This window comes from Carlito syrichta, unplaced genomic scaffold (assembly GCF_000164805.1).
Source record: "Carlito syrichta isolate Samal-C Ts95f unplaced genomic scaffold, Tarsius_syrichta-2.0.1 Scaffold305293, whole genome shotgun sequence".
Classification (NCBI taxonomy): Eukaryota; Metazoa; Chordata; class Mammalia; order Primates; family Tarsiidae; genus Carlito; species Carlito syrichta.
The window spans coordinates 247,196-273,688 of NW_007249389.1; the positions used below are offsets into that span (position 1 = coordinate 247,196).

General features: G+C 41.7%; 1 protein-coding gene across 1 annotated transcript; it reads left to right on the forward strand.

Annotated features, from left to right (window-relative positions):
- The first annotated feature begins 2,559 nt into the window (after positions 1 to 2,559).
- On the forward strand, positions 2,560 to 26,454 carry STOML3 (stomatin like 3). The gene is made up of 7 exons (XM_008061499.1): positions 2,560 to 2,746; positions 14,346 to 14,449; positions 14,531 to 14,603; positions 17,928 to 18,010; positions 19,757 to 19,960; positions 23,668 to 23,802; positions 26,018 to 26,454. The coding sequence occupies exons 1-7, from the start codon at positions 2,695 to 2,697 to the stop codon at positions 26,381 to 26,383; spliced, it is 1,017 nt and encodes a 338-aa protein (XP_008059690.1). The 5' UTR covers positions 2,560 to 2,694; the 3' UTR covers positions 26,384 to 26,454.
- The last annotated feature ends 39 nt before the right edge of the window (positions 26,455 to 26,493 follow it).

Here is a 26,493-nt window from a genome sequence, read left to right on the forward strand (position 1 = left end):
TGGGCTCATGTTTCTTTCCAGAGGCTGGGCTACATGGATTCAGCTTGTCCCAGGTACTCACTGCTTATGGAAACCTTTCTTGCTTTCTAGGCTGAGAGTCTTTGGAACATTCTGTAACAAAAAGAAAAATAGTTGCTTAGTCATCTTCCAAGGGGATGGGCTTGTAGCAAGCACCCCTGAGACTCTCTTCGGTAGCCCCAGAGAACAATTATTGTTTTTGTTGTTTTGAACTTTGCACTTCAGTGAATGGCAGTGCTAGCACAAGTGGTGTTTGGCTGACACTAGGGGAAACGTATCTAGAAATAAGCTAAACTAGCACCTCCAAGATGCTTTGCCACAGCCTGGGAGAGCATCCAATTCAAAGAGAAAGGGCCTTCTGGGCAAAGATGGTCTATGACCTGGCCATGAGGAATGTTGAAAGCAAGAGGTTTTTCTGTTGTTCCCTCCATGAGGTTAGTCACAAATGGATGATGATGCAGCGATAAAGTAGAGGCCAGGAAGAAACAGGATGGAATTTCCATCTCAACAATACAGAACCAGGAATGGGCCTCAAGCTTTCAAATGTGTAGCAAACAAGCGTAGCAGTAAACCAGGGAGGGAAGAAAGCTGATGAATGTGATGACACACCAAATCAATCCCTGGTCGATCTTCCTTTCCCTTGAAACCGGGGGGAAAGGGTTAGACATTGTGAAAATGGGCCCAATATTCCCATTTCACAGAGAAGTTGACTGAGTCCTCAGAAATAAAGCTCAACTCCCACTCGTGGCAATAATACTTACCATTTATCAATGTCAGTCATTATTCTGAGAATTTTGCACATACTATTTCATAGGATTCTCACACAAATATCATCCCCATCCTACAGATGAGAAAAACAAACCACAACAAGGTTAAGTAGCTTACTCAGCATCACATGCTGGTTTATGACCGAGAAAGGGATTCTTTATATCCAGGCAGTGTGAACCCAGAGCCTGTTCACTTACCCTCAGTGCCTCTGGCATTATTTTGACATCGAGACATAATCAAGGATGTATTAACAAGTGCAGAGCGTATTCTAGAACAGACAGACACTGTGTGTATGTGTTTGTGTGTGTGTGTAAAATGCATGTTTGTTTAAATCTGTGTTTCTGTTCTCCTTTCCTAGACTTCTGATATTCTGTATTAAGTCTTGTGATTTTAAACTGTGGGTGGATGCTACGGTTGTTACTGCCATCTGAGTATGGGGCAGGAAATTAAGATCATTAAGCAGTAGGCAACAGTCACTCACAATCTGGGAAATGTTTAAGATTAAGTTGCTCAAAAGAAAAGAACAAAGTGGTTGGAAGAAGCTAAACTAGAAAAGACAAGATGACCAGGGAAGGATGAGAGGTTTGTATATTGTTTTGTTTTCACAAAATAATACAATACAGTGCAATAAATACAATACAACAAACACAATAGTACACAAAATAAAACTAAATATTATTTGGGATATTGACATGAGAATCAGAAAGTTGATGTTTTCAGTATTGGGATATGTTCAAAGTTGTCCTTGGTTCCAGGTGGGATGATGGAAAAAGGAAACCCAATACAAGAGCCCCACAATCTGGATTCTAGAAAGAGCATTGCCATTTGTGAGCTGTTATCACTGGTAAATCACTTACGCATTCATTCAATAAGTGTCTGCTAAACATCAACCATGCACATACATCAATCTAAATGCTTCGGATGAAATGATAAATATCAGACCAAGTCACTCCACGCATGAGAATTTATAGTGCAGGGCAGGAGTCGGCAAACTTTTTTGTAAAGGAAGAAATAGCGAATTGTTTTAGGCTTGGCAGCTTGTATGGTCTGTCACAACTACTCAACTCAGCAGGTGCAGTGCAAAAGCTGCCGTAGACCATACAGATGCAAAAAGGCACGGCTGGGTTCCAGTAAACTTTTTTTTTTTAAGGCGATCGACTAAATTTGGCTGGCAAGCTGTAGTTTACCAATCTCTGGTCTAAAAGAAGAAACACAAGTCAAGTAATGATGAATATAACATATGCAAAGGCCCTGTGGCAAGAAGAAACACGAAGCTTTAGAAGGATAGATAGAAGATCAATGGGGCTGCAGAGAGAAGGGAGTGTCGAGTGAGTGAGGCTGGCAAAGGTGGTAGGAGCAGACCAGTAGTGTCTTGTAGACACAAGATTTTAGTTCTAACAAACTAACAGTGGGCAGTCTTGGATTATTTTAAGCAGGATGGTGACATGATCAGATTTGAGTTTCAAAAGATCACTCACTGCAGTGGGTAGAATAGACTTTCCAATGTGAAACATAAGCATGTATATACTTGCCTTATGTGTCAAATTCTTGTAGTGAACAAATGATACAAGGCGCATATTAGTGGCTTATAAAGCAGAAATGATATAGAAATGACACAGTGATATTGTACATGAAACAACGCCACCTGGAGAAGGTCACATTCTTTCTGATTTTCCCTATAAACAGAGACAGCCTGAACCCGTGGAAGAAATCTTTTGTTTATGTTGTTAGGCTTCCTTTACCAGGGTGACAACTCCTTAGAGGGTTCGCTAGAGAGAAGGAACTTTGCTCATTTCTGATACTTTCTCCTCTTGCCTCTCCCAGGCACATCTGAGCTGCTGCCAAGAGCCCAGGCTTGGCTCTGACCTCATGAAAATTTGCCAAGTATAGAAGCTTCCCAAGAATGAGATGGATTCTGGGGTTCCTTCGCCTGAGAAGCAGGACAAAGAGAATTTAGTGGGTAAGTTCCTTTTCTGTCTTAACCTTGTTAGATAGAAGATAGACAGAGGATAGATAGGTAGATAGATTAGATAGATGGATGAATGGATAGATAGAGGGACAGAGGGATAGAGGGATAGAGGGAGATAGAGAGATAGATAGATAAACAGAGAGTAAAACAGGAATTGTGTAGCATTATAGAGTCCCAGAGTAAGCATGGGATATACTTACTGAAATTGCCTTCAATCTCACTTAGAGTCCAAGATTTTGGATTCATTGTTTATGCTGGTTTTATTTGCTTCTTGAACGAAGTCATAACTAGCTTTTTTCTTCAGTTTTAGATAGAATAGCTGTTTATCTTTACATTCTTTTTTGCTTTAAATAGCAAAGATATGTTAAAGAGGCTGACTTTTCTCTGTCTTCAAATATTGTCTGACGACGCTGTGATTAAAAAGAAATTGGTCTGAGTCACTCATGTTTGATAAATGAAGAGAAGTGGAGAAAAACAAAACCTAGCCCAACCTTAATACTTAATAAAGTGCAAAGCATTTTACTTGCACGAATTTTCTAAATCTTACAATAATCCTGAGGTAGGTTCTCTTATAATTTCATTTTAAAAATGAGAATACTGAATCTCAGAGAGTTTAAAACTTGTCCAGAAAGTGATGACGATGTGGTGTGTGTGTGTTCATCTGTGTGACCTGAACTGCTCTCTATACCTTATGTTGCCAAGGAAGTCATAGTACAAGGTAGAGTTAGAGAACACATTTGGCGTTATGATTTTGTAAAAGAAAAAATATACATTTAGAGCCATTTACTTGAATTGGAAAATAAACTTTTCTCTTGAGGTAGGCATAGAAACCCTGACACTTATTAGCTTTGGGCATTCTCTTCTTCTTCCCCTTTTTACCTTTCTTTTTTCCCCCTTTTTTACCTTTCTTCTTTCCTCTCTTTCTCTCTCTCTCTCTCTCTCTCTCTTTCTTTCTTTCTGATGGAGTCTTGCTCTTCTGCCCAGGATGAAGTGCCATAGTGTGATCATAGCTCACTCAGCCTCAGCCTTCTGGACTCAAGTCATCCTCCCACCCCAGACTCCTAGTCAGGTGTGAACCACCATGCCTGGCTACCTTTTTAAAACACTTTTGGAGAGATGGGTTCTCACTACATTACCCAGGCTGGTCTCAAACTCCTGGGCTCAAGTAATCCTCCCACGCCATCCTCCCAAAGTGCTAAGATTATAGGTGTGCGCCACCACACCCAGCTTCCTGTCTTGTTTTTTAAGAGTTAAGGTGAATTGAAATTTAGATCACCTAAATCTTAGATGCTCTTTTCAAAATTAATATGCAAAAGAATATTTTTGGGAACTTGTTAAAACACAGATTCCTGGTCCCTACCTCCTGGGTTCTGGTACTCTAAGTTTGACTGGGCTTGAGATGTGTACCTAGACAAGCTCCCAGGACTGATGAAGTTGCCCGACTAAGACGACATTTTGAATAGCACTGTGTCTCCGTTCAATAGTTCTGCATTTTACTGAAAAGTGCTCCTTCATGCAAGCTGTGTGCATATTTTAGAGAAAAAAGGCAGGAAGGAAGATAAATTACAGGTTATAAAAAGGTTGTTTTTACTCCCAGGCTTTTGCCTTAGATTTTTATGTTTGGTGCTTAAAGTCATTGATTCTCTAGAAAAAGAACCAGGAAGTTGCTAAAGATACTGACTCTTCACAGGATTGGAAGTGAATACAGAAAGAGAGAGAGAGAGAGAGAGAGAGAGAGAGACTAGGTGTGGTGGCTCACACCTGTAATGCAAGCACTTTGGGAGGCCTAAGTGAGAGGATTGCTAGAGCTCAAGAGTTTGAGACCAGCCTAGGCAACAAAGCAAGGCCTCATTTCTATGAAAGAAAATAAAAAAATTATCCAGGTGCAATGGCACATGCCTGTAGTCCCAGATAATGGAGAGACTGAGGCAGAAGGATCTCCTGAACCCTGGAGGCCGAGGCTGTGGTGAGCCATGATTTTGCCATTGCCCTCCAGCCTGGGAACAGAGTGAGACTCTTACCCTTCTCACACTACATACTTTTAATATTTCCCCTGGGAAGAGTCTGGTCTTTCTTGTTCTGGAAACATAAATCACTATTTTTTTTTTTTTACTTGATATGATATTTTATCTTGAATTTTACTTTTAGAAATGATAAATAGAGCAAAAACAAAGAAAACTCAGAACAGTACAAACCATGTATACTTCCACCACTCAGAAATAACCACTGCTAGCTATTTGGTTAATTTTCTTCCAAAACGTTTTCTGTGCATGTATTTCCACTAATTGGGATTCTACTGTCTGATAATTTTGCAGACCTGTTTCTCTTAACATTAACCGTACTAATTTTCTCATGCTTTTGCAAGCTTAAAATATTGTGCATATTTTGATTTTGTGTAGATGTATCCTGGTTTGCTCCATTATTGTACCTTCAGGGTGATTTTGATTTACCACTGATAAACAACACTTTCCTGAGGCTGTTTGGGCATAAATCTTCAGAACAAAGTATTTGTATTTGTTATAGTTGGCAGAGCCGTTATTTCAGACTGAGAGGACTAGGAGCACAAGAGGTGAGGAGAGAGGTGAAGGGTGCAAGGAAAATGCAGAGGGTATAAAAAAATAGATACACATTTTAAGAAAGGAAAAAACTGGGTTAAAACTGTAACCCTCAATATATTCCGATGACAAGATGAATCCCAGTCAGGTTTGACTTCTGCAATTACAGAAGCTGCTCAAAGTGGTTACCATCGGCGTCCAGGCACTTCTGATGACAGTGAACTAAAAGTGACACATAGGCAACAGCTCTTAAAATGTGTATGCACTTTTTGGCATCCCCGATATTTTCTCTTGGTTTCCTTCTCGGAAGGATGCAGAGATGGGGGTATAGTAAGGCAGAACGTATAAAAAAATTAAATGCAAGTATTTTCAGGCCAATTGACTTCCTTGAGAGAAAACAGAATCTCGTCTGATGTATCATTATTTTCATACAAGAACTTTCAAGCAGATCAATACTCTACGGTGTTTCTGAGCATCGTTCTGATATTGTACTTCAAAGTATTTAAAAGCTTGTGCTTCCTCAGTTTGGCATCCACTGTGAATCAGGAGAAGGGGACAGGAAAGCGAAACTCCTCCTCTCAAGGCCCTCAACACATACGGGGCAGATGCAAATGTTAGCTGAAAATCACCGTGTACTATAAAAAAGTGACGATAAGGGTGGACAGTCACATGCTGCTTAATGACAAGGATATGTTCCGAGAAACGTGTCACTAGGCGATTTCATTTCATTGTGTGAACATTATAGAGTACACTGACACAAACCCAGATTGTAGAGCCCACTACACACTGAGGCTGAATGGTATGCATGGCCTGTTTCTCCTGGGCCATAAACCTGCACAGCAAGTGTTACTGAACTGAATGCTGTAGGCAACTGTAACACAATGGTATTTGTGTACCTACACAGATCTAAACATAGAGCACTGTAGACAACTGGCACGCAATGGCAAATATTTGTGTATCTATGCAGACCTAAACAAAAAAAGGTATGGTAAATGTGTGCTCTTATAATCTTGTGGGACCACCTTCATATACACAGTTTATCATTGGTGCATGACTGTATCCAAAACTCAAAAAAGGGAACACAAAGTCCTGTGCAAAGGAACGAAGAAGTGTGAGGACTTGGGTCGCTTTCCCTACTGGAGGGGCTGTCCATGTACTGTTGGCACGTGGCTTGACTCCCTTATCAGGGTCACCTAGACTCACGTTGAGAGACCACCAAAAGCCCTGTCCCTTAAAACACGGTATTACCAATGTGTGAAGAGCCTGCGTGTCAAGCCTGGTGTCTAAGGGGCAGGCTTGGCATGTTGCTGCATGTGGGTGATGGGGATGGCATTTACCGTAAGGAAACCTAGGGGTAAGTCACCTTCCAGGGGAGACCGTGAAGTACACAAGGGTACTTTGGTTGTGTTGGCAATGTTGAAATTCTTAGCCTGGATGTTGAGTTTATAGTATTCAACACATTATGTTTATACCTTTTCGAATGTTCTGTTTCCAAATAACATAGTAAGTATTAAAAAGAAAGAGCAAATAGTGAAAAAAGAACTCACAGTAGACAATGTGTCGTAAAGCTCATGTGACTTAAAAGCTCAAATCATCCTTCTGGAGTTGAAAATGTCAATCTGGCTTTATAGAAATTTCTTAAGATCTTGGAATTTGTACTCACGGGACTAGCACAGATGGTCAGATCCTCATCCAACTCTGACTGAGTAGTTCGGCACCAAAGACCTGATATTACTATCTTTTTAAGGCACAAAAGTTGTCTGAAAAAGCTGATAATCTCAGTGGCCAGCTTACTTTAGCCAGTAGAAACCCTCAAGGTCTTGAAGTTTTATTATATAGTCTTGAAAATTGAGTTCTTGCCCATATAGAGAAGCCATTATCTTAGATGGACCAGAACATTTACAATTGACATTTAGAATTCTATTTGGTAAAAGAGAAAAAAAAAGTTGAGCAAAATAAAATGTCAAAGCACATACTGCCCTGAACAAAGTTAAACAGGCAAGGAAGACTTTATTACAGGCTATTGCAACAGAGGAGAGAGGTCTGAGCTTGACTCTATGGAAACAAAGTGTGATGGGATTTTAAAGCTAGAGGGAAAGCCCTGGAGAACCCAGGGAGGTCTGTGTTCACCAACATACTTCTCATATCTTCATGACGGGGGAGTTTCACAACTTGGAGGAATGTGCCATCTGAAGTTAGGCTCCTGCTTCCTACAAAAAGTAGGAAAGAGGTAATGCTGTCTTCTTGGATGTTTACATTCCAAAGAATAGTCCTTAAAAACCAGCAAGAGTCTTCATAAAAGATTCAGATCTCAAAGGGGCAGGGAAAGAATTTACAATGGTAAGTTTTCTAAAGAAAATGCTAGAATAGAAGAGAGGTCAGAGACTTAGAGTCAGGAAGAAGCCTGTCTAAAGTTTATTCAAGCTGAGGCAAGCTTTAAGCTGTCTTGGTCAAAGCGCACCTCTAGGAAGCCCTGGCCAGTTGCCAGGATGGCTGGAGGGCCTCGGGATAGGGTCAGTAATTTTTTCTGAAAGTAGTATTTTATTCAAGCCTCACAGCTAGCTGTTATTGTCATTATTATCATGCTTCAATGGAGGGAACCAGGACTTAAGCATCAACCCTGCTCGGCACCGTGGCTTTGCTTATGGTTTCCACTCTATTCTCTTCTTTCTGAGAATGCAGAGGAAGCAGTGAATTTTCCATTCTCAAAACTAGTCTGATCTTACATACTCCTCTCTTTATTTAAATTATTTACTGAAGTATGGGTTCTGTTTCAAATTTTGGGTTTTCTTTTTCCAGATTTGGGAGTCTTTGCATTGTGCTTACTAGTCAAACATTCCTAATCTGAAAATTAGAAATCTGAAATTCTCCAATGAACATTTTCTTTGAGCATGACCTTTGAGTATCATGTCAGAGCTTGAAAATCTTGAATTTTAGAGCATTTCAGATTTCCAATTTTCAGTTTAGGAATGCTCAACTTACATAATGTATTTAAAGTACACAAGTCTTAAGTGTTTGGCTTGCGAGATTGACTACATAAATTAAGAGTGGCCAAACAATACATAAAAAATATAACTTTGACTCACAACTTGCAGCAATCTGCCTCTGCCCAGGAAACCAACTCCCTTATCTGCAATCAACAACCCAGGAAACCAACCTACTCTAAATCACACATGCAGGAAGCCAGATTGCTATGTCTAGTAACAATCCATGGTGTCAAACAATAACTTCTGTAAGAATCAGCCTCAGTGGTTAGGACTTGATTAGTAACTTGAATAACTGGCAGCTTCCCTTATTGTTGTCCCTGCTTCCAACTCAGGACCAATCAGAACCAGGGAAATATGTCCCCTAACCAATCACACAGGATGCCCGGCTCTAGAAGCACATGCCCACACTAGAAGCCTCCAGTCAGGCAGACTGAGCCATCCCCTTTTTCCACCATAAAGCGTTTCCAGTTCTCTGCCTGCCCTAGAGTCTTGGCCAAAATGCAAGTGGTGGTGGCTAACTCTCTTGCTGTAGAAATTTTAGAATAAATCGCCTTTGCTTTTCTGGTCTGGTTGGCTTCACCACCCAGATAAGCAGATGGAACGCCTCCTGTCTCTCAGAAGGCTTCCTCTTGTCCTCATGTCCCCCCTTGGTTAGCAACCCAACCACCAACAGCCCCACGACCCAGAGATAGCTAAGACTTTCATTTCAAACATATTCATTTTGCTTGTTCTTGATGAAATCATACACGTCAAATCACACAGTATGATAGAATCAAAGATAATTCTCTCTCTCTCTCTCTCTCTCTCTCTCTCTCTCTCTCTCTCATTCTTGGCTAAGCAATATTTCTTTGTGTGAACATACCACAACCTTCTGTATATTCTACTATTGATGGATTTGTGTGACACTTCACTTCTTGTCTTTTATGAATAAAATTGTAATGAACATTCTTGAATATGCTTTTTGCTGTCATCAGCACTAATTTATCTCAGGTATTACTTAGAAGTTGAACATGGAGTCACAAAGTAGGTACACATTTAGCTTTGGTAGATACTTACACATAGTTTTTTCAGGTTGTTGTACTAATTTGCACTTTCAACAGTCTATCTGGGGGCTGCAGTTGCTTTGCTAACATGCGATAGTGTCAGTCTTTAATGCTTGCTATTCTGGTAACTGTGCATTCTTATCTCATTGCAGTTTTAAATCTAATTTCCCTGATGTGTAATACACATCATTCTATGTTGATTTTTAAAAATAATGTCATAATACCCAAGCAGTTATTTATGTTAAGAAAAGACTATTTATAGTAATGCATAATTTTAAATCAAATATTGCATGTAGTATTGATCTAATATTTAAATACTCTTGACCAAGCCAAAGACAAGCAATAAGTCACCTAGCCTGCTTAATTTGCTATCATTCATTTCCACTTCCAAAGTGATTTCAGTGGGGCTAGCGATTTGGAACATTCTCTCCTACTTCCTGGCTTCACGCAAGTAACCAATCTTGACTTGAGTGTTCACTCCTCATCCTAAAGAGTATTTACATCTTCCTTGGTGCAAAGGGCTGTATCCAAGCAATAGGAACCATGCCCCAGGGACGTGGCTGCAGGTGATACTTGGTTTGGTCTCACTGTCTGAGCAGTAAAAGTAGATGGGAATTATGGTCAGTCTATGGAACTTGTGGGTGCCACCTTACTTGAAGAGCGATTAAGATGATGATGACAACACTGACTAGAAAATGTTCTGGCCCCAAAGTGGAGCCTTGGTTATCTTTTAAGTTCTGCCACCTGGAATCCCTGAATGCTCTTCATGTCAGTGGTATGGGGCAATGGCCATTGTCTCCCTAAAGATTCATTGATAAATCACTGGCCTGAGACAGATGGATGGATTGGAGAAAGGACATACAGATTTTATTTAATGTGTATACAAGAGGGTCTCTGAATGAAGACCCGACATCCCAGTGAGTTATAGAAACTTAAATGCCATCTTGGGGTTACAGAAAGAAGGGGGCTTGCATGCTGGTAAGGCAGATTATAGGAGGGAGAAGAAGAGGAATTCTACTGAGTAGCAACAAATAATAGGAAGAATGAATTGGTGGGGAGACAGAGAATGACCTGCACATAGTTCTTTTTGCACATAGAATGACCTGCATGAATGTGAGAGACAGGCATTGTTTTAGGACAGATTGGGTCAGGCTTGATGACATCATTCTCCCTTCTCTTTCCTGCAATAGCTAATCTTAACAGGAAGTAGAAGCAGCTCGGGAGAGACTTTGTGGCAAAATGCCACATTTTGGGATGCATTTCCCTGCAGTCCTTCATTGGCTCTGGGCCTCAGGTTTCATCTGTCGTGGCTCTCCATTTCCCTTTGCAGATTGAAAGGTGTTGACTCAGCATTCTGCCAGGTGCGGAAGGGAGTCTCCACTTATTTCAGCAGCTGTGGACTTCCTGGAAGTCAGGGTTAGGCTAAACAGACAGTTAGACCTGAGCAGGCAAACAGAAGCCTCCAGAGGGGCACCCATGAAGGAAAGAACGACTCAGCAGATGCCCCCAAGTCATTCACTCTAGGACCACAGATGTCAGCCTGTAGCTGGTAACTTCCATGGGTCTGGGCAGGCACCCTAAGTACCAACGAACCTGCTACATGACCTTCCTGGAGTGGCAGTAATGAACAACGCTGCCTTTAGGAAGGATTTGTATTGCTCACAGGGGCCCATGCAGGTACAGAAGTCCTTGGTCATATAACATCCCCAACCCTAGGTGAAGACTATGCAAAATCTGGAGGCTATCAGGAAGGGAGGGAGGGAGGTGGGAGGGAAGGAAGGAAGGAAGGAAGGAAGGAAGGAAGGAAGGAAGGAAGGAAGGAAGGAAGGAAGGAAGGAAGGAAGGAATAGATGTAGGAAATACTTTTAAAGCTCAGCACAGAGCCCTTGGGGCTGTTCCAGAATCCGTGCTGCCTTCTTAACTTGCTTTCATCAAGATTTTATGAACATGAATATTGGCCCAGTGAGACATATACAAGTAGTTATTGCAGTCTTGTCTGTAGAGGCAAAAGTGCAAATAACTTAATGTCAATCAATAGGAGAATGGTAAGGAAACAGAGACATGGGTCGAGGATGGAAGAGTGTGCAACAGTTAAGAAGAATGAGGCAGATGAGTGGGCAACGTTATGGAAAGATACACAAGACATAGCACGCTTTTAAAAAGCAGGAACTTAGGTACATAGTGTGATGCCATTTATCACAAAACAAAACCTACAACTCAAAGCCAAGTATTTTTTTAATGAATACTCAAAAATTTAATAAACATTTGTTTAAGTATAAAGTTGGTAAAACAAATTTCTTATTTTATTGGGGTCCTCTTTAAAGTCAAGTATTTTCTACATATAGATATATGAGGGGGGACCCCCCAAAACCCTGTAATTTATTTATAAAAGTCATGTATTTATTTTTACATGTTTAAGCTTCAGTCACCTTCAGAGTACTCTCCGTTTGATGCAACATACTTATCAAGGTGCTTTTTCCAGTGCTCAAAACAGTTTTGAACTCGTCAATTTTGATACCTTTTAGTGCTTCCTTCTTTTTTTTTTTATTGTTTCACCTCTTCCATATTGGCAAAACGTTTCTCTTGGATGACTTTTTTCCTTGGAGAAGCAAAAAAATAAAGTCACCTGGGGTGAGATGGGGTGAATAGGAAGGGTGGGGCAGGGGGGTCATGCCATTTTTGGTCAAAAACTGCTGAACACGCAGTGCAGTTGGGCAGGTTGTTCATGTTAATCACCCATCATGAAATGGACGTAAGTGTTGAAAAAATCTAAATAATAATAATAATTCATCGAAATCAAACATGGCTTCTCACAACACTAGCTGGTACACTGATGCTGATGGGTTCTTAGAACACTTATCTAGCAGGGGAAGCCTGTATTACAAGGGGCCTGGCCTCCACGATATAATCCCATGGGGGGGGTCCTTCTTCATATGTAAGTTAATACGTAGGGATAGACATATACCAGACTGATAACTATGGAATTTCTCTAGATAAAAGTGGGACTGAAGAGAGGATGGTTGGGGAGATCTGTATAGCTTGAATTTTCTTTCCCAATGAAAATGTATATATGCAGGCGTGTATTAGTACTAAGACAGCACTGATACATAATATACATATTCTAGGAGAATGCATAGAGTGTCTTTCTATCTTGCATCATGATAGTCTCATCCACCTCAATGTGGATCCAAGGCTTTGACAGGTGACATTTTAGAAATTTTAACTTCAGTTTGCAGGCAAGCCCTTATTGTTCAGAATATATCTTTATGCATATTTGGGACCTGTAAAAACCTTTGTCCTCAAAAGTTTTCAATGTTAAATGTATATTAATACTTAAATATTTTTTACCTATCAGAAGGAATCAGTTGAGAAGGCAAGAATTATTTAACCATGACAGGACATGCACATATCTACGGGTGGTAAGACTGGAGCTTGACACAAACTCTTTGAAGGGCATTTATGATCTATTGGAATTGTAAACAACAATCCCCTTCACCTAACATGGCCACTGGCCACTGCTGGGAATTTATCCTACGTGAGTTCACAGAAAAACACATTTAAAAACATTCTTCATGGCATTGTTTGTAAGACCAAAAGTCTATAACCTTCCTAAATAGTCATAAATTGGGTTAAGGTCTTGAATAATCAGTAGCAGTACAACGGATAAATGGGAGTGCATTTGAGGTGGTATCCTTTAGGCTTAGAGACCTCTGTGGTTCGATAGGGAAGAGGCAATGATGACCCAAGTCTGACCTGGAGAAGAGGGTGATAATGAAGACATTAACTGAGCATATGGTGCGTGTACAATGACCTGGAAGGAGACATCTAGTCACTATAATTAGTTCTAGTGCTTGTGCGTGGAGAATGTGAATCGGTTGGAAGAAACAGGGCTGAGAGTGAGGGTGGTTGTCAAGGAGAAGGAAATAAGGAGAAACAAGGATTAAAAAGGAGGGAAAATAGTGAATATTAAAAACTCTAAAATAAAAAAGTTGGTCAGCCATACATGTGTTACACACAAGAATTCTGAGACTTGAGAAATTATGTAAATGATGTGATATAATCATGGTGTCATTAAAGCTACATAGTTTTAGTTTGAGGATTTGAACTCAGTCCCGTCTTATTGCAAGGCAACGTTCACAAAGCCAAAATGCCTCTGCCGTCATAATGTGTGATTAGCAAGAAGAGAGCTAATGTGATGAGCCAATTTAGCAAAATGTCATGAAAAGTCAGAAATGTCACATATCAAATTGTGTCAAGTCCCCGGAAAAACAGGCCATCTGTAAAATAGGAATTAATATTAAATATTATATATTTTGTATATTTATATTACATATCTGTAAGTATAGATGTTCATGTATCAGCCAGCAGCCAGATAAAAGTCATCTTTTCTAATCCTCATCAAATCCTCCAAAATGGGTCACTTTTATCCCCACTTTGCAATAACAAAATGGAAACTCAGAGACTGAATAGCTGACTTTAGGCCACAGAGTTGGTACGCAAGAGAGCTCACATCGAGAGAGCTGGCATAGAAACTCGTACCTAGAAACTCTTCAGAATGTTTTTCCATGGGCCACATTGTTTCCATCTAGGGATGATACCACCTACCTATCTTAAAGGTTGCTTTGAATTTCACCTGGAGAATTCACAGGGCCCAAATGCCTGAAGATTCTGTGTAAGTCCATGGATCACATTCTGAGAAATGTTGTTTCATGTGTTTTGAGAATAATAAGCCATGGCAGCCCTATATAAATGTGATCATCGTTATTACTGTTTATTGCCACATGACTTTTCGTGGAATGGACAGGTTAATTTTAATTTCTAAGAACCTGAATAAACATGTGTGTGTGTGTGTGTGTGTGTGTGTGTGTGTTACTGCATTCCTGGGTGTGGATGGCTTCAGGCTTTCTCCTCAGTCACTGCAGGCTTGGGCATGCTATCTGGATAGTGTCCTTACCCACACAGCTGGACCACATCATTACAGACTTGCTGTTTTCTCATTTCCTAGGAGTCAACAATAAGCGGCTTGGTGTGTGTGGCTGGATTCTGTTTTCCCTTTCTTGTCTGTTGATGATCATTACGTTCCCCATCTCCATCTGGATGTGCTTAAAGGTAATACTCTGGGAAATAACTTGGGCTCTCCATGTGCGCGGGCAAGCCATCAAGACTAAATGTTCTCCCTTAATCTCTTAGATCATTAAGGAGTATGAACGCGCTGTCGTATTCCGTCTGGGACGCATCCAAGCTGACAAAGCCAACGGGCCAGGTATGATACTGTGGCTGCCCCCGACAAAGATTGGGGCACTTATTACAGCTGCCACCACCTCCAATTTTTTTCCTGGTGGCACCTACTGAGAGTCACATTTTTTAAAAAATCGCCGGAAGCTGAAGCTCTTGCCTCTCTGTACAGTAAAAGAATGTTGCCCTATTGTACAAGTCAGTGGGAGTGATCACCAGTTCAAGAGTTTGGAAATCTGGCCTTGTTTCCTAAATCTCCCTCGAAGAAGTTCGGTGAATGTGAGCCAAGGGTGGCTTTGGTTATGTCGGCTGAATGTCACTTATTATCAGGGCCCCTAGGAGCGTGTGGGAAGAATGATGGGAGGGTTAAGTGGTCAGTGTATACCAGGAAGCTACTCAGGGAGAGTATTCAAAGAGCTGGGTTTTTGATTCTTACTCTTTGAAAAGGGCTAATGGGAAAACAAAGGGTAATTTCCTCTGGTGACAAGTAGATTAATAGAAAGGTAGAGCCGGAAGCCATTGTATAACTCCTTTAGTCAGATCCTTTGGTTTTGAAAATAAAGAATCTGAGGCCAACACAGGTTTGATGATTTACCTAAGATTGACCTTGTAGTTGGAGGTAAAGATGAGTGTTCAGACTTCCTTTTTTCTTTTTTTTGAGTTGGAGCCTTACTCTGTCACCCAGGCTGGAGGGCAGTGGCACACACCCGGCCACCGCAGCCTCAACCTGCTGGGCTCCTGTGATCCTTCCTCCTCAGCCGTCCAAGTAGCCGGAACTACAGGCACGTGCTACCACGCCCGACTAATATTTGATTTATTGTAGAGATGAGGTCTCGCCAAGTTTCCCAGGTGGGTCTTGAACCCATGGGCTCAGGCGGTCCTCTCACCTCGGCCTCCCGAAGTGCTGGAATGACAGGCTGAGCCACCAAGCCCGGTCAACTTTCATACTTTCTAACACCTAATATGGTATTTGTTTCCATACTTTCTCTACAACCTTGTTAACAAAAATGTTCCAAACTGGCCATATTATAAAAGGATTTTTTTTTCTTTTTGGTCAGAGGTGGGGATGAGGGTTGGGGTGTCAGGTACTAAAACTCCCTAGAAGTAAGGCACTGACTTAATACTTATAACTTCTCTTAGTATATATTTGGTTGAACCATATACAATTGCTAATATTTATTTTGACTCATAAAAATAGTGATTTCTTATGGTGAATGCTAATATTCTTAAAAGCAGGGGCTCTCAAAAACAGCATCTTCAAAGACACATGAAACACAATGGTTATTAGCTATATTTCTCTGGAAACACTTGCTTTCTGCCCCCATGAGAGTTTAATGGAATAAATCATTCTCTTTTCAACGGGAAGATCTCTGGGGCAGGAACTTCCTTATGCATGGTGCTGCTGTGAGCTTTGCATTTGGTCATAAACCATGATGGGCTCTCAGGTATCTGTTATATTTAAAAATATGGAAAACTTCAAGAGGAGAAGTTTGTGAAGGAGGCTTGGCCATTTTAAGTGTAATCTTGCTTTAATTTCATAAAAGACTTAAGAAAAAGAGAGCAAGAACTACATATTATGGATGAGTTTACCAAAACAAGAGTATTAGAATCGTCCAACAAAGGTATAACCGAACAAGGCTAGCCCCTCCCCAACCATCTTCTGCCTGGTGGGGATGGGATTATAAATGAAAATAAAATTGGATCCAAGAGAAGCAGAATAACCATAACGTGGAGGGCTCTAGGGAAAAATAGATCGCTTTTAAATGAATTTTCCCAGAAGGTTTCACTGCTAAATGTCCCAGGATAACAACTCTCGTCATAAATGTCTCTGGGATTAATGAGTTACCTCAGAATGTTGTAAGAACTAGAGGGAAACTGGTCAAATTACTCATGGAAAACCTCTCCACTTGCAGATTGTAAATTATTCTCTGGCTACAAAAGTATTAATAATGAGAGCTGCCACTTCTTGAGCACTAATTTACACCTGGCATGGTGCTTAGTCCTTTATTTCACTGTCATGTTGAATCATGCTTGATCTTCATAACCATCTTGTAAATATATTAAGTAACCAAAGCTCAGAAAAGTTAGGTAACTGTTCCCTGGTCCCTAGTCCACTAAGTAGGGCTGGAACTTAACTCTCTTCGAAACTCTAAGTTCTAAGGATCATGATCTTAATCACAGTGACTGGGCACAAAAAAACAAAATAAAATAAAATAAAACAACAGCAAAAAAGCATTTTAATAGCATGTTCTCTTAATGCCACCAGTCTTTTACATGATGTTTAACCCTCAAACTTGTTTCTGCTTTAAAAGAAAAAGTAACACAAAACCTTTTTGATCAATGGAAATGGGTGTCCTTATCTTGTTGACATGCCTTGCGGTTCTAATCTTTGTGACTCTTGCAGTAAAGAAAGAAACTTCACCAGGCAAAGGTTAAGAATTCATTCACAGGGCTCTCAAATGAATCTTCTTTTGCCCATCCTTTCCCGACCAAGCCCCATCCCAAAACTTCATAACTCGGAGAGGGAAACATGTTTACAGCTGGGGAATGCCATGGTACTTGACCTAGAAGCAGCGATGGAGAAACTCTTAGTTCTGCAATACGTTGTTGGTTTTGGGGAATCTGAGACCCTAGAAAGATCTGAATTCAATATTCCTTCAGTACTATTGAAGACGGCCAGGAATGTTGGCAGTCTGTTACTTGAATTTTTTATATAGATGCCTTTATTATAAGGAAAGCAATTCCCAAAATATCCTTTTTGATTAATGTCAAATTAAACACTTGGATGGCACTAGATTGTTTTAAAAAATAAAATCCACAAATTAAACATCAAGAATCTTTAGCTTCTTATCAAAATACTTTAATTCCTAGACAACCACTTTTCTTTTCTTTTTCTTTTTTCTTTCCTTCCTCATTCTGTCGCCCAGACTGGAGTGCAGTGGCACAATCATGGCCACTGCAGCCTCAACCTGCTGAGCTCAGGTGATCCTTCCGCCTGAGCCTTCCAAGTAGCTGGAACCACAAGCATGCATCACCACCACACCCGGCTAATTTTTTAATTATTGTAGCAACGAGATTTCGCCATGTTGCTCAGGCTGGTCTTCAACCCCCGAGCTCAGGCAATCCTCTCACCTCCGCCTCCCAAAGTGCTGGGCTTACAGGCGTGAGCCACTGCATCTGACTGACAATCACTTTTTTTAAGTCAAGAAATCATTTTCCCCAAAAGTTATATGTATTCACATTGAAGATCATCTGAGAAACATATGAAAACGCTGTACCATATAGCTAGGAGACTATTTGTTGTCGTTATTTTCAATAGGGTTAAATTTTAAACTGATTTTCTTTTTCATAGGCTTAATCCTTGTCCTGCCCTGCATAGATGTGTTTGTCAAAGTTGACCTCCGAACGGTTACTTGCAACATTCCTCCACAAGAGGTAACACTACTAGAAATCAAGCCTGTATTGCTCCTATGACACAGACCATTGGACTTGTATAGTAAATATTTAAGTTAGAAGGAGGAGAATGAACTGTATACCCCCAGAAACTCTCTTGAGTTGCCCTCGGGGGTTCCTTAATGACCTAGCTATTGTTTTGCCGAATGAGAATGATTCTAGAAGACTTGGAGTGACTTTGCCAGAGAAAGCCTGAGAAAAGAGGTTCAGTGGGCAGGGAAGCTGGGATGGAAAATGACAGAGTAAGACTTGGAAGAGGCGGTAGACACTGTACAAAGCCGCTGAACTGAATCTGACAGAGGGCAGACAGACGACAGTAGTTGGTTGTAGTAACACCCTCTCTGCCACCTTCTCAGAGGACTTTTAGTAATATCTCCATAACTCACATTCGCTTTTGACTTTAAAATGTTTTTGTGTTGAATGTAATGGAGTGGAGCAGGTACAAGGACAGAGCAGAGGACGCACAGGACCCACCTGTATTTGGATTTTATTTTGTTCATTTTTGAGCGAGGTCTCGTTCTGTCACCCAGGCTGGAGTATCATGGCACAATCACAGCTCACCATAGTCTCAACCCCCTGGACTCAGATGATCCTTCTGCCTCAGTCTTCCAAGTAGCTGGAACTACAGGTGTGCACCACCACAACCAGCTAATTTTTAAATTTTTCTGTAGAGATGAGGTCTTGCTATGTTGCCCAGACTGGTCTCGAACTCCTGGGTTCAAGCAATCCTCCCACCCTGGCCTCCTAAAGTGTTGGGATTACAGGTGTGAGCCACTGCACCTGGCCATGTGTTTGGATATTAAATAGTGCTTTTTTATTATTGGAGTACTCAAATAACGGACTCAAACAGTCACTGGGCAATAGGGAAGAGGAACAGAGTTACTGATCATTGTCGCATCCTCTTTCAACCAAAGTGGTCCAGGAAGAGGAAAGGAAATGTGAGTAGGACCTAGGACAGGGGATGGCAGAGGGGGTGAGAAGGCAGAGCCCCAGCAGTTGTGAATACAGGTTAATTTTCTTCTCTCTGGCTCAGGAACTCAAGACCCAACAGCAATATCTCCACGTCACTGTTGCAACTTCAGCGAATTTACTTGAGAATTCAATTCCAGTCATAGGAGAGCTTGGACTGCTTAGTGACCTCGAGTGGGGTTTTCTGACCCCGTAATAGACGTTCTAGGTTCTGCTCCTATAGTACACCTAGAAATCTCTCATTTTCTTCCAAACACTTTGTTACATTTGGAACAATTGATGCTGAGGCTCTCTAAAGCCAAACTATGTTTTCTTTACTTGAATGTGGAACATGGTCTCTGGTGCCATCTAGGTTTTCTTAGAAGCACTGCTGTGTCAAGTCTGATTTAAAAAAAAAAAAAAAGAATACAGGGATCAGGGAAACACGTCTCTGTCTGCATAGAAAATAGAAGATAGTAGAATGCCAGAGGGGCTCAACTGATGCATTTTAAAATGGAAGTATGGGGAACCAAGGACTTCTTCCTGCGGGATGTAAGACTTCTCTAAGGTGAAGTTACAGGGGTAGGTTTGGCCACACCTGTGGAGGAATTTCGTATCAGCTAGGAAGATACTCTACTCAAGCCAGGGCAGGTCTTAGGTGACCTCGGCATGCATTGTCATTGCTGATGTCCTCCTGTGGAGGAGGGCTCTTGGGATGGCTGTCACTTTGCCAATAGGTGGGAAGTCATGAGCGTGAGTTTTCCTGTTCTTGCTCTACAGATCCTCACCAGAGACTCTGTGACCACTCAGGTAGATGGCGTCGTCTATTACAGAATCTACAGTGCTGTCTCAGCAGTGGCTAATGTCAACGACGTCCATCAAGCCACATTTCTGCTGGCTCAGACCACTCTGAGAAATGTTTTAGGGACACAGACCTTGTCCCAGATCTTGGCTGGACGTGAAGAGATCGCCTGTAGTATCCAGGTAAAGGCACCAGGAACTAAGAATAGCCTGTGTCTTTCATTCGTTTTAATTAGCAGTTGTTATCAAATATCAGCAGGTCAAAGCACCCCCTATATGCATGTTTGCACACATTCACACATGCAGACAACTGCCCTCAGAGCCGAGCAACCATGTGTGAACACCATGAGAAATAGATTTAAATATCTGGGTGGGAGAAGGGAGCTGCTAAAATTCTGCCCCTTACTCATTTTCTATGGACCTCAACATTATGAATTAACATCTCACACGTTAACCTTTTCTGTAGAGGTGGGAGTTAAGTTTTATTTGGAGTTCAGATTACTCCAAAAGTTAGCATTTCTCAGCCCTATGTTTAAGCATTTCTAAGCCCTATGTTTAGGGGGTGATTTACTCGAGACAGCATAGACCTGCCATTTCTGGAAATTCTTACATTGTGCCACCAATATCACTGATAATATTAAAAGTAATAATAATTATAACAGCAATGTGGATGTGGCAGGTAGCGATCTTATCTCTTGCACACCCTAGTTTATAGAAAATTGCACTGCTGTATTTGTGCAGCACAAATTACATTTTAAATTTTATTTATTTATTTATTTTATATTTTAAAGATGTGGGGTATAATTCAGGATTAGGTATACAAGTGGTCATTGTACAGGTAAAGTTTTGGCCTCCCTTTGGTCCCTGCTTTGCCTGGTTTGAGATCAGGTACCCCTGTTGATGTTGTGTCTCCTGCCACAACTCTACCCTAGCAATATCCCGCTACTGCCAACCCCTTTCTTGTAGTATTACGATAAATGTTCAGGGTCCGTTTATGAGTGAGAACATGTGGTACTCTGTTCTTTGTTTCTGTGGTTGATCATTGAGTATGATAGGCTCTAAACCCATCCACGATGCTGCAAAGTCCATACATTTGTCCTTTTTTATGACTGCATAATATTCCATTGTGTACATGTACCACATTTTTTTATCCAGTCCAGTTTCGATGGGCAGCATGATTGGTTCCATGCTTTTGCTACTGTGAATAGTGCTGCAACAAACACAGTGTGCAGGTATCTTTTTTGTAGAATGATTTTAGTTCCTTCGGGTATATTCCCAGTAGAGGGATTGTTGGATCACATGGAAGTTCAATGTCTATTTCTTTCAGAAATTGCCATACTGTTTTCCAAAGAGGTTGTACAAGTTTGCATTCCCACCAGCAGTGTAGAAGCATTCCTTTTTCTCTGCATCCTCACCAGCATCTGTTGGTGTTTGTTTTATTAATGATGGCCATTCTTACTGGGGTTAGGTGGTATCTCAGTGTGGTTTTGATTTGCATTTCTCTGATGATGAGTGAGGCTGAGCACTTTTTCACGTGTCTGGTTTTTTGGTTTTTTTTGAGAAGTGTCTATTCATGTCTTTTGCCCACTTTTTATTGGGGGTGTTTGCTTTTTTCCGTTTTTCCTTTTGGCGTGTTCCTTGTAGGTCCTGAATGTTAGAACTTTGTCAGATATACAGTTGGCAAGTATTTTTCCCATTCTGTGGGCTGTCTCCCTGTTCTCTTGATGGTTTCTTTGGCTTTGCAGAAGCTTTTCAGTTTGGTGAGGTCCCACTTGTCTATCTTATCTCTTATGGCATGGGCACGTGGGATTTTGATCAGGAATGGGTTGCCAGTTCCAATTTCCATAAGGGTTCCAATTTCCTGCATTTTCTAAGGTTTTTATAGTTTGGGGTTTTACGTTTAGGTCTTTGATCCATTTAGAGTTGATTTTTGTGTGATATGTAGGGGTCTTGTTTTAATCTTCTGCGTGTGGTCAGCCAGTTTTCTTAGTATTTTATTTTTGAGTTGACATCTCACTCTGTTGTCTAAGCTGAGAGTAGCAGCACAATCACGGCTCATCACAGCCTCAAACCCCTGGGCTTAAGCCACCGCGCTAATTGTTTTGATTTCTTGTAAACATGAGGTCTCGCTGTGTTGTCTAGGCTGGTCTCAGGCAATCCTCCAAGTCCTGGGATTACAGGTGTAAACCACCATGCCCGGTATCAAATTACACTTTGATTCTTAGCCTCTTTCTCTAAGGAAGAAATTCAATTTCAGTTCTCTTTGGCCTTTCCTCTAGGAAGAGCAAAGGCATCCAACTTTCATGAGGTTGTGTCAGTCAGTTCTGTGTGATAACTCCCCATAGCGTTTGTGACAGCCCCATGAGTTTGACAACTCAAAAGTTTCCAATCCACAGCCAGGTCACTGACTTCTTGTGAGGGCTCACCATCTCTTGGGGTCCTACAGAGATCACAGAAAGGGATCACTGGCCATTTGGTAGATCTCTGCCCCATCCTTTTTGAGGGAACTACCTCTCAGATCTCGCTATTTCTCAAGGCATTCTTCCTCTGCAGGATAACCAACAACCAGCAAGATGTCTTCCATGGTTTTAGGCTTTAACAAGAGACAAGCTTATTTTTGGTTGTCTCATTTTTTACATTTTAATTTTTATTTTAGGTTCAAGGGGTACGGTGCATGTTTGTTACATGGGCATATGGTATACTGGTGGTGATTGGGCTTCAGGTGACCCTGTTCCTCAGATCGTGAACATTTTACTTGTTAGGTAGCTTCTGAACCCCTCATCCTCCCTCCTGCCTCCCCACTTTAGTGCCACCAGTGTATATTGTTTCCATTTTGACCTTAGGCTGCTTCTGCTCCAAAAAAAGTATACCTTGCTACTTATTTAAAACTGGCCCTAGGGCAGAGATTAAATAGACACATAATATCTCAAAAATAATACTCATTGAGCCATTGCTGGGCACTGAGAGATCTATGCATTATCTCCAAATTTCATTCCAGTCCTGAAAGAAAAATTTGTATAAGCAAGGAAACTGAGAACCAGAGAAATTAAGAGCTGGCCCAATGACTCACAGCTGCACATGGCAGGGCCGGGACAAACTCCGGGTCTGTCTGGGAAGCCTGTGCATTGCTCCCTGCCTGAAATTAGTGACAAGCAAATTTGGGGCACTTGCTCAAATCTAGATGGACGTAGTATACTTCCTTAGGGATGGTTTAGGGAGGAATCCTGCTGGTAGATGCCCACTAAGAGATCTGTTAGGTTTTGTTCCTGAATTCTTCATGAGATTCGCTTTACATTCTAGAAAGTGATCAATACGAATGTGAACTCCTATTTCCTTCCCAAACTGTCTTACTCCAAATGTGGGGGGAAAAAAGAAAAGAAAGAGAGAAATAAAGAGAAAGAGAGAAAGAGAGAGAGAGAGACAGGGAGATAAGGAAGGAAGGAAAGAAAGGGAGAGAGAGAGAGAGAGAAAGAAAAGGCTGGCTCATGCCTATAACCCCAGCACTTTGGGAGGCTGAGGTGAGTGGATTACTTGAGGCCAGGAATTCAAGCCTAGCCTGGGCAGCATAGTAAGACCTCATCTCTACAAAAATAAAAATAAAAAATGTAGCTGGGCGTGGTTGTACATGCAGTGGTTTTAATTAGCAGTGGTGATCAAATATCAGCAGGTCAAAGCAGCTGCTGGGGAGGCCGAGGCAGAAAAATTGCCAGAGCCCTGGAGGTCGAGGCTGTGGTGAGCTGTGATCGTGCCACTACACTCCAACCTGAGCAACAGAGTGAGGCCCCCGCTAAAAAAAAGAGATGTTTACCTGGCGAGTATAAAACGTATCAGAGACTTACATCACATCACACCTGCCTTCTGACCCGTCTGTTCTTTTCCTTTGGAAACAGACATTACTTGACGATGCCACGGAGCTGTGGGGGATCCAGGTGGCCCGCGTGGAAATCAAAGATGTCCGGATCCCTGTGCAGCTGCAGAGGTCCATGGCAGCTGAGGCCGAGGCCACCAGGGAAGCCAGAGCCAGGGTAAGGGCTGTGCGGTGTACATACAAGGAAGGCCAGCCGCCTGGTGAGGAGATCTGCAAGGCTAGCGCTTGAGTGGAAGATCAGGATCTCCCAGTTTTTTTTTAAAGAAAAGGGGTTGGGGCCATGCTCAGTGGCTCATGCCTATAATCCCAGGACTTTGAGAGGCCGAGGCGAGAGGATCGCTTGAGGCCAGGAGTTTGAGACTAGCCTAGGTAACATAACAAGACCTCATCTCTACGAAAATAAAAAAATAAGCCAGGCGTGGTGGCCCAGGCCTGTAGTCCCAGCTACTCCAGAGGCTGAGGCAGATGGATGGTCTGAGTCCAGCAGGTCAAGGCTGCGGTGAGCTGTGATGGTGTCACCGCACTCCAGCCTGGGTGGCAGAGTGAGACCCTGACTCGAAAAATAATAGTAATAGTAAAAGAAACCAAAGAGACTCTTTTCACAGTTCTACTGAGAATTTTCCCCGAATTAAAAGGTAACAAGCAGCTTACTGTACTGGAGAAAGCTTGGTCACAGATCTTGGGTCAGGAGCAACTTAACAAGGTGAATTCTTACTGAACCTTGTTCCTCAGAGAGCACTTAACAGAGCAGAACAAAGCAAAGCACCAACTCCCAGACCTCACCTCTGATCCAGTGAGGTGGGCTTGGTGGGCTCAGGAATCTTTGTTTTTCAAAGCTGGTGATTTGGGTGTGGCCAGCGTGAAGCTGGTCTTTTGAGCATCATTATGCTTGTACATTAAAGGCCACTAGATTAAAAAGGCTGATCAAACACAATCCAGGTTAGTATTATAAAACCTAAGTGTACCCCGTCCCCAACTGTCCTTGAATCTGCTGGTCTGTAGCCAACATGCCCATGAGTATTAATCTCACTTGTGAGTCAACGAAGGCGCTTCTTAACTCTCATTTTTAAAATTAATGTCATTTTGTTATAGAGAGGCGGGGTACAAGTAAGGGTTAACTATACATGTAGGCTGCATGCAGGTAAAGACTGGACCTCCAGCTGGCCCTCAGTTCCCCTAGTTTAGGACCAGGTGCCCTTTGTGTTGCTATGTGCTCCGCCCCCAGGCAGTGTCCAGTGCTAATGAGACTAGTATTCACAGCCCTCTTATGAGTGAGAATACGCAGTATTCAGGTCTTTGTTTCTGTGATAGATCACTAAGTATGATGGTCTCCAACCCCGTCCGGTTTGCTGTAAAGTGCATGATTTTGTTCTTCTTTATGGCTGTGTCATACTCCATCATGTATAGGTAGCACCTTTTCTTTCTCCAGTCCACTTTTGATGGGTAGCAGGGTTGGTTCCATGTTTTTGCTATTGTGAATAGTGCAGCTGTAAACATGCATGTGTAGGTGTCTGTTTTGTAGAATAATTTATGTTCCCAGAGGTACCGCTGGATCACATGGAAGGTCGATTTTTAGTTCTTTTAGAAATGGCCACAATGCTTTCCGTAGAGGTTGAACTAGTCTGCACTCCTATCAACAGTGAGAAGCATTCCCTTTTCTCTTCACCCTAGCCGACATCTATTGTTTTTTGAATTTGCCCTCATTCTTCACACACATCTGGTTCTTCTGCCAAGTTCCAGCAGCTTCCAAGCAGGAACTCGGTGGTGACAGATGAGAGATCACGTTTGCACACAGGCCATTCTCGGGCAGATGGAGAACTAGAAAGAGAGGGAAGCACTGAGAGATTTCCAGTGAGTGTTGCAAGGCTGCCACTTGATAACCTCTTGTAATCAGGAGCTGCGGGAACTGGAAACAGTCCTCCCTTTGAGAGATGACACTCGGTGGCAACAGAAGGAGATGAAAAACATCTCCTGTGATAAAGCAAAACAACAATAAAAACACCAGTTAAAGGCCTGAAGTTTCAGACTTTCCTAAAAACAAATGCAGTGAGTAGTGGGACTCTAAAGTGCTTCAAGGCATTAGTAAGGTTTTCATTTGCATTAAAGATAGCACTTTTATTTTTGTTTGGAAACGAAATCCAGGGATGTGTAATTTGAGAGATATTTTTCACTCTCCTACCTCCTGCAACCTCCTTGAGGTGCTTTAATCCCACTAGGATGTGAATCTCTTATCCTTAGTAAAGAAGTAAGTGGATGAAACATGTGGCAACTTGGGAGCTTGGGAGAGAAGTGTCAATCAGGACCCAGAAAAAGAAGGCTCGGGTCACAGTGGCGCACTGTATTTCTGCACTCTTTAATTTGTGTCTTTCCAGGTTCTTGCAGCAGAAGGAGAGATGAATGCTTCCAAATCTCTGAAGTCAGCCTCCCTGGTGCTGGCTGAGTCCCCCATAGCCCTTCAGTTGCGCTACCTGCAGACCCTGACCACTATAGCCACCGAGAAGAATTCCACCATTGTCTTTCCTCTGCCCATGAATATACTGGAGGGCATTGGTGGTGTCAGTTGTGATACAAGAAGCTTCCTGTTTAATAGAGGTCCTCTTGAGGTAGATAGCCATTGGGTTAGAGAACCAGGACTATGCCTAGGGAGAAGCCAGCAGTTGGAAGTGGTAAGAATTCCAACACTATTTCAAAAGAAAACAGAAGTAGAAACAAGGGCAGTAGACTATGACCATCTTTAAGGACATAATCAACTTTGCAATATTCTGATAAAATTAGTGGCCTCTGACTTTACAGCAGGAACTTTTTTGTAGTAGGAGAGGACATCATTGGATGACTGTGACTAAGATTT

Coding starts and splice junctions, on each gene's coding strand:
- STOML3 (XM_008061499.1), top strand. CDS start 2,695: ATGGATTCTGGGGTTCCTTCGCCTGAGAAGCAGGACAAAGAGAATTTA. Junction 18,011..19,756: donor GCAACATTCCTCCACAAGAG/GTAACACTACTA, acceptor CTTGCTCTACAG/ATCCTCACCAGAGACTCTGT. Junction 23,803..26,017: donor CCAGGGAAGCCAGAGCCAGG/GTAAGGGCTGTG, acceptor GTGTCTTTCCAG/GTTCTTGCAGCAGAAGGAGA.